This window comes from Vitis riparia, chromosome 4 (assembly GCF_004353265.1).
Source record: "Vitis riparia cultivar Riparia Gloire de Montpellier isolate 1030 chromosome 4, EGFV_Vit.rip_1.0, whole genome shotgun sequence".
Classification (NCBI taxonomy): Eukaryota; Viridiplantae; Streptophyta; class Magnoliopsida; order Vitales; family Vitaceae; genus Vitis; species Vitis riparia.
In genome coordinates, this window is record NC_048434.1 from 1,565,902 (window position 1) to 1,575,102 (window position 9,201).

The following is a 9,201-nucleotide window of genomic DNA, read 5'->3' on the forward strand; positions in this document are numbered from 1 at the left end:
ACAATTCAAAGTTAGCTAAATAATTAGAAAAAATCTCTGCACATGCTTAGGGGCATCATTATTGAAAAGAAACAAGTTAGTAGCTAAGGATACCGTCCAAATTCAACCACTATTCTCTGCTGCCAATCACTTCTTGTGCCACGAAGCTTCGGCCCCAACTTTGGGTCATCAAATTAAAGCAATTCAGTCAAATGATTCAACATCTAGTCCGGGGATTTTAATTTGAAACTAAACTAAGATCCGTAGAGAAACAAACAAGAAAAGATTGGAGGAAAATCCTTGTGAAAACTAAGCATCAACCCAAAAAAAAATGGAAAATATTATCATCTATAGTTTTATTACTATTCATGTGATATGAATCGTTACGATATCTTATATTAATCTAACTAAACAATAATTTATATGAACTCGAAAAACTAAAAGTGAGAAGGGAAGGATAGGATGACATGGGCCTAAGGGAAAAATCCAAATGAAATGTCAGAATAAAATTCATAGAAAAACTAAGCATGAAGGCCAAAAAAAAGGAAGAAATTATATTATAATTGATAACTTTATAAGTGCTCATGTGCTATCTAGATGAGAATTTGGAGCTACTAATTTATAAATATTTTGGTCATATCATTGAATCTTTATGATAATTTATATTAATCTAATTAATAAAAAATTATATAAATCAAAAGCAACAGGTGAAAAGGAAGAATGGAATGAGAGAGGATGAACAAAAAGATCCAAATGAACCGTAGGAGTAGGTGAAGAACAATTACATTGAGTATAATTTCTATTATTATAAAAACATACATGTAATGATTTGAAATATGTATAAGATAGCGTATGGTACATTAACTTGTATTATTCAAGTTGATTTAAAATTTGTAAAAATCTTTGAAAAAATAAAAATATAAATATAAATTAATGTGCAATAATCTATACCATTATTAAAAGTCATGTGCTATAGTTTAACATAGTTGTAAAATATCATAATCATTATATTGTTTAAATCGCACGATGATTCAAAAATGTTTATCATCACGTTATTGAATTTTCCAACCATGCTAAATACAAGTAATATGGTTTGAAATAGTTATGAATATCACAATCATCACTTATTTGAACTACGTGATATAAATACTATTGATTTTATAAATAATTACATATCATATTATTGAATCTTCCCGAACCATGCTAGAAACCCATGATCCATATGTTAATGATTTTATAAATGTTCAGATCCTCGTATCACTCTATCTTACCAAACCACACCAAAGGCTTTTTCTCCATTGTTAGTAAGATCTAGCCATCATTATACTATAAACATACAAAATGACAAAATGTATGTCTTATTATACGCTCAACACAATACAAGTGGCAAACATATTTATAAGGCACGAGGACGTTTATAATGGATGAAACAACATTGTTTTTTTTGCACAAACTCGTGGCTTTTCTAAACTATTCACAATTTTTTTTTTCTTTTGTCGATGTCGTTGTTGATTGTTGTTGTGCCATATTCTTCTCATGGCCATTCCTCAGAGTTCAGTAAAAATGCCAAAGAGTCAAGATCCAAAGTGGCATTGTTCTCGAGACAGTCATTTGAAGCCCAATCCTCAAACTTGAAAGGAGTGACATTCTCCAGAAGGTTGCTGTAACTGTAGTCTTCATTAAAGAGATTAGAGTTTGTTGTGGTGCCATAGTCAGGAGTGAAATCGGTTGAGCCCCAAGGAGCCACCGAGTGGGTTTGTTGAGGCTGAGCCTGAAGAGGATTTTGTGGGGTGGTTGAGTCAATGGGTCGAGGCTCACTAAGTCGTGGTGGTGGGTCTGTTGGCACAAGCACCTTGGTGCATCTTGTGGCCTTGGTTCGGATCACTTGGGGCTGAGCTGGTGCAGCCTCTGGCTCGATTGTGGTGGGCTTGTGGTCGATGGGTGGCTTGCTTTTCAGCCTAGACTGGTTTGTTGGTTGAGCTCCAATTTTCTTGCCAAGAGTGGTGTTCCAGTAGTTCTTGATTTCATTGTCTGTTCGCCCCGGAAGCCTTCCGGCTATTAAAGACCATCTGCATGAAAATTTGGAGGAAAATACTTAGTGACAATCAAAGAAAAGATGGAGGGAGGGCATCTGCAGGAAAGTCAAAGAAAAATTCAGTGGGAGTGAGAGAGGGAGGGGAGGGAGAAAACCAACCTGTTACCAAGAAGTTTGTGGAGTCTGATGATGAGCTCCTCTTCGTCATGAGAGATGTTTCCTCTCTTGATATCTGGTCTCAGATAGTTCAGCCATCTCAGTCTACAACTCTTGCCACATCTCTTCAAACCTGCATTTTATCAATATGGGGTCCAATTTTAATTTAATTTTGGATATGGACAGCGGTTTCTTAGAAGTTTTAAGATTTCTTTTTCCTCTGATGAGTTCAGAGAACACAGATAAAACAGAGGAGGGTAACTGAAAGAACACAGAAGAGTTCAATTAGAACTTGGACAACACTTCCAAAACCATTTTACATTAAAAATAAGTAGAGTTAGACTTGGACAACACTTTTAGAAAGCATTTTCCCACATGGGTTGAAAGAAAACAGAGAAAACAAAAAGTGGGTAACTGAGAACACACTAAAAAACAGAAAAGTTTGGCCAGCAAGCCATCAATCTCAACTCAACTTTGGATTTGGAAAACACTTCCGGAAAGCATTTTTCTTTCATGGGTTTTGAGAAACCAGAGAAAACAGAGGTGGGGAACTGAAAGCAAACCAAAAAGATCTCACAAACCCATCAACCCCAACTCAATTTTGATTATGAAAACACTTCCAAAAAGAATTGTTCTCTAATGGGTTTTCAGAAAAGAGAGGAGATGCATACTAAAAAAAAAACAAAACAAAACAAAACAAAAAACACTAAAAGACTATGTTTTGGTCAATGCTTTCTTTTACCAGCTCTCTTGGGGAGGTTTCTCCATTTCCCTTCTCCATGGGCTTTAATGTAAGCCGTGAGTATCTTATCTTCAAGGGCCGTCCATGCTCCTCTATTGAGTCCTTCCTTGGAGCAACATGGACTCCTCCCCATCTCTCTCTCTCTCTCTCTTTGTGACTCTCTCTGTCTCTTTCCCTTTCGTTCACATTTGAGAGATCTATGGCCCTTTTTATAGGCCATCCAGTCAAATGACACAAATGCAGCGAAGAAGAAAAAGATGACTTCTATACATCTGTAGCCTTTTGTTTGGTTAGGCATTCTGTGTATGCAAGTAAAGTCCTACAAGAAAATTGTTATTATTTCAAATAGGTTGGAGAGTGTTTCATGGCTTGGAAAATACTAACTCATGCTTGATTATTGTTGTATGGTTGGGGCAATGATTTAGAACTTCTTGTCCTATACAGAAGAATTTTTTGTTTTAATCTGAAAAAAAAAATTATTTTTAGAAAATCTATTGACATTATTTTTAGGTTTTAAAAATGAAAATACTCGAAAAAAATATTTACATTCTTTCTATCATCATCGAAGAGATCCTCTAAATTTGAGCATATTTCTTAAATTATTTTACTAAAATATCAAAAGCCCTATAATTGAAAAGCTTTTATATATATATATATTCGCTTCCATTTAATTATTAGTCGAATTTACTAAAAATATCAAAAGCTTATCACAGTTCCTAAAATATTTTTCATATTTTCAGTTATTTTTTTAAATAATAATTTATATGGAACACTTGAAAACACTTCGACATTGCTTTAAAAAATAATGTTTCCAAACTAAATTTTTAAGAAAGTGTTTTCAATCAAAGAGAAGGCTATTTTCAAAATCCATTCCAAACTAAATATGAACATAATAAAATTTAAAATTCTTAATAGTATCTTTCATTTCAAAAAAATGAAACAAAAATAGTTGAATTGGAAACTTTTCTTGGTGAGGTCATGGAACATTGCAGTAATGGAGGACTTTTTCCAAGTGTGGAGTAGCTCAATGTCTTTTGCTTCAGGGTTAAGCAGCACGTTTCCCCATTGAATGGACGGTAAGCGTTTCAACTCCGGGAAATTTACTTTCCATGCATATATCATGTATGTCACTTCCGCACCAAGTGGAAACACATGTCACTTTCATTCCTCCCATTTCAAATTTTTAATTCTTCGATTCATATTAAAATTTTATGTCATTTCACATTATAGCAAAAATAAAATTAAATTAAAATATGTCATTTAATGGATGTTAATTATAATAATAATAATAATAATAATAATAATAATTATTATTATGATGGTATGGATAATAGATGGGTTAGAATCATTTTGATCATTTGAATACTGTAATTAACTGAAATTTGTCGGGTCTTGTCGTATTTTATTTAGATTTTAATTAAAAGTTAAAATTTTAAAGTTGAATTGGACTTATTATTACAAGCATTTCCTAACTTGTTTGAATTATGAAAACCGTTGTTACTTGGACAACAATTCTCCCTCCAAGCAATATCCAAAACTCCTGTGTTGGACGGACTCATCTTATGATCAATTATCTAGGCAGACACTGCTCAGGGTGGCATACTTAGCCGGGTGCCATACTAGTCAAAGCATCCATTCGAACAACTCACACTCCGGTACCCACATAAACAACAAAGAAAGGAGAAGATAGGAGGAGAAAGGAGAAGATAGGAGGACAAAATGGAAAAATAAATAAATAATAAGTTTTAATTTAATAAAATTATAATAATCCCTCTTAGTCGTATAAATATTATCCATTTTGAATTCAATCATTCAAATGATCTCACAATTTGAAGAGCTCGTATGAATAGTCTTAAAAATTTTTTTATGCAAAAGTTGAGGGAAATAAAATAATTAAAAAATATATTTTTCTTAAGGAAAATGGGAGCAAAAGTATTTCTACCTTTTTCTTCCCTTTTTTCTTAAATAATTTTTTCTTACCTATATATTTATAAAACAAACATTGTCTTAGCATTTCATGTAGAAAAAAGGGAGAGGTGAATGGAAAGAAATGCAGGTATTCTAGAAATACGACATGGTATTGTGGTAAGATGTGAACACAAGTTGGACTCTACTACGTTGTTTGATTTTTCAAACCAGTACATCTCATTTGTGTATTGAGAAGGGCATATACGGGCCCTTTAAGGCGGATTTTCTCTTTTCTTTAACGTCAATACCTACTTCTATCTTATCATCTCTCTCCACCTTAACTCTTCCAAAGTACCTAATCTTTTGTAAACAAATACATAAACCAGTGTCAACTACAAGCTGTTTCTCAGAAACCAAACACCTGTGAAATTCTCTCTAACAATCTTAACCATTCTATTAGGAAACCCAACTCAAAACATACCCAAAATAGAGGAAATACAATTGTGGCATCTCAAGATTAGCTTCTCGTATTTGTAGGTTTACTGAAATTTTCAGTTTTGGGGTAGATTGTTGAGTATGATACAATAAAAAATACTTCTAATTTCTTTTTATATATATTTTATTAAATTTCATATCTGATTGTCAAATCAATTTCCTTTCATATAAATATCAAGTGTTTTTTCAGGAAACATTATAAGTGTTTTTAAAAAAAATTTAAAATGTTATTTAAATATTATCCGAAACCTAATTTTTATTTTTATTTTTAATGAATACTTTTTAAATTAAAATATTTTCCAAAATCACTGTCGAAATCAATAATAAAAAAATTCATCCATTTTATTTCAAAGGTAGATGAACATCACAATCTTGCAAATTTCTTCCATAATTTTCTTTCTTGCCACCACTATTGCCCACACGAAAGGCTTAGCAACCATGAAAAAGCTTTAGAACTCAACTACCTTTTTTTCCTCCATCATTCCTCCAAAGAAAAGCATCTAAAGCCAAAGGCAAATAGCCATCAAAATTAACTTTGTGTGATCTCATAGTGACATTATTCCAAAGACGAAAGGGGAAAAATAAATGAAAAATGAAACTTTTACCACAAAGATCCAAACACAATGGTCTCATCTTTTTGAAATGATTAGATTATAAATAATTTTTGTCAATTCGGGATGTACAATAAAGTTTATTTTTTCATATATTAACCCTTATTCTAATTTTTTTCTCTTGTAATATTGTAAATCGGTCACAATTTCTTGATAATAATCATCATAATTTTTACCTTAGTTTAGAAAATGTCCTTTGGGTGATGGCTAAGGTTAGAATGAATCCAACTAAACAAATTTTGTGCTTTTATTTTTTACTTTTAAATAAATCATATTATATTTTAAAGTTACACCATTTTTAGTGGCATGCTTTGGTTGAACTTCACCCACTACGAGTACGGGTCCTCCCATCACTTAGATAGGCTATCTACTTCAACTTTGTGATCCAATAGCATCCAAGTTGGATTACAATCTATCCTAAGTTGAAATTTTGATTTGACCATTATTTTTTTTTGCCCATCAAATTATAATTCATAAGTGAATTTTCTTTTATTTTTATCTAATAATTTCAATTTCTTTTTCAATTTTCATTTTTAAAATTAAAATTTTGAAAATCATGTTTATCAAGGAGTTTGTTTTCTGGTATAATTTTTTTTAAATAGAGATATTTAAAAAATGTTTGATTTTCAATTTATTTATATAAATTTTCAAGAGAAATTAATACCCAATGTTCAACTTTCTCTTGTTTGTGTTTTTCAATTGTTATATAATTGTCAAATTTAAAAATTAGTAACATTAATTAAGTTTTTTTTTTTTTGAAAAATAGTCAAATTAAAAGTACATGTAGATAACACGTCATACATTGAATCCCAAATTTTATAATAATTTATAGGTATTCATGATATTTATTATTTATTTATAGGTGGTGATACATAACCATCACAAACAGTTGACGTGAAATGGAATATATTAGAGCATGCTTGGCTGCATGAAAATATACGGACACATATTATACGTGGCTGGGCGGCAAAGGCCACCTAAATTAAAGAAAATAAAAAATAAATTAAATAAACTAAAGACAAATAAGTTTTAACAAGATCATTAATGGTTTTCATGGACCACAAAGACGTGACTCCCCTCCTTTTACCCATTTATATATCATCCAGTCTCGGTTCAATGGATCTTCATAATTCATAGATTAAAAAATATGAGAAAAAAAAATCAATTTTAAAATATTTTTATGTATTATTTTAAATTCATTTTATTTATTTTAATTTTTTAATATAAATATTAAATAATTTTAAAATATATAAAATTTTAACTAATTTTAATTATATTTATTTTTTCTATTTTTAATATAATAAATATAAAAAATCATTTTTTTTTTCTTTAGCATTTCCCATACAACTTTTTTTTTTTTTTTTTTTACAAGACGCTAATGTATACTCTGAGATCAAATCAAATTTATAAATTATCAACTTTTTTTTGAGGTAGATATTGTTTATCCATTTGGAATATTCTTAGAAAGGGACCACGTTATTCTTTATGAGAGCCATCGAGTCCTCTGTCTGTGTAGTCGTTGACAGATAGTGCCAGCCGCCATGAGTTTGGCTCTATCAAGCTTGTCCGTCTTTTTCTTCTTAAAGGTTATGTGATGAATATTTTTAAAAAATAAAATAAAATATTTGATATATTTTAGGAAATATTTTTAACATTTTTAAATTTATTTTTTTTAAATCATTTATAATATTTTCTAAAAAAATATTTAATATATGATTCTCTTAAAAATATTTTTAAAAATTTTAACGTAAAAATGACACTTATATTTTGAAAAGACGGATTCAATACAAAAAATGAACCTTTTTTTTAAGAGGTAATTTTAATAAAAAAATTAATTCACTGATTCAAAATTGAATTTTTATATTTATTTTTTAAACAACTATATTTTAATAATATTTTTTTAAGGAAAAATCCAAGTTATATACCTACCACTAGTTGATTCATGCACCTTCTCTATGGCTATTGAAAAAAGCACCCTTTAATTCTGTAATAGAATCTGACACCTATCGAAAAAAATACTTGTTTGTCACGGTAAAAGATCCTATCTTATAATATGTCCAATTTTAGGATCTAAAAGCATCTTTGATGCAAAAGCCAATTTTAGTATCTAAAAGCACTTTTGATGCATCACTAAGTGAGACTATTAGAAAGAATATGACAAAAAAATACAAAGAATGTAAAAAATATTTAAAAAACTTGTCAATTTACAAAAAATATTATTGTACAAAAATGATAATTATACTATATTTGGTTCTAGAAAAATATTAAAAAAAAACTTTTTAAAAAAATTCTTATATTTTGCTTAACACAAAAAATTGTTAAAAACTTATACATATTTAAATTATTTAATATTTATACAAAAAGAAAAATAAGTGAAAATGAATAAAAAAAAACATATAAAAATAATTTATTATTTTTTCTTTTGAAACTTTTTTTTTTTCTAATTTTCTCTTCTTCTTTTTTTCTTTTGAATTTTTTTAAGAACTAAACAAGAGATTGTAATACCAATAATGCCATTAGAATATAAAATTTTGGTAGGATACTTCTTCTTCTTTTTTAATTGTAGAATTTTCCTAACATTTTCTATGTTTTTTTTTCTACTTTACCTAGAAATTGAAAGTGAAGTAAAACTTCATGAATTTTTTATGAAAATTGATACTTCTTAACTTTCATATTATTCTCCTTGTTAAGTTGAATGCTATTTTAATAAAGCTTCCTAGGCATCAAATGGGATTTTTAATTAATTAAACAATTTTAAAATATCAAAATTATTTTTTATTTTTAGTAAAAATATTTATAAAATATAATTCCCAAACACGATTTTTAATTACACAACAATCATAAATATCAAAATTGTTTAATATAACAAATTAACTTAATATTATAACTTAAAGTTATTAGTAATCTTAATAGATCAATTTCATTACTTAATTTTAAAGCAAAATTGGAGAAAAAAAATGGGAAAAAAAAAGTGAAGGTAATTGAAAAATAAAATTTAAAATTAACACATTATTTTTCTTTGTTTTTCATTTATTTTTTGATAAAAATTAAATAATGAAAAAATATGTGAATTTTTAGATTTTAATTTTTTTAATAATAAACAAAAAAAAAATCATTGTTTTAATATTTTTTTTCTCCTTTCTTAATACATTTCGAAACCAAACATGACTATAAAGCTCTTTTTGTTTTCCTTTAATTGAATTTAGAAAAAGCAGTTTGAACTTTAGTTGCCAAGAAGCCAATTCGAGCATGCCTAAGTTGGAGGGAAAGGAGTA

The 9,201-nt window shown here is 28.7% G+C and overlaps 1 protein-coding gene across 1 annotated transcript; it reads right to left on the reverse strand.

The window, feature by feature from the left end:
- Positions 1-1,277: 1,277 nt before the first annotated feature.
- On the reverse strand, positions 1,278-3,126 carry LOC117912192 (transcription factor MYB123-like). Its single transcript, XM_034826692.1, has 3 exons — positions 2,913-3,126; positions 2,174-2,303; positions 1,278-2,048 (listed from the first exon to the last, which is right to left on the reverse strand). Exons 1-3 carry the CDS (start codon positions 3,043-3,045, stop codon positions 1,514-1,516), a joined length of 798 nt encoding a protein of 265 aa, XP_034682583.1. The 5' UTR covers positions 3,046-3,126; the 3' UTR covers positions 1,278-1,513.
- Between the last annotated feature and the right edge of the window lie 6,075 nt (positions 3,127-9,201).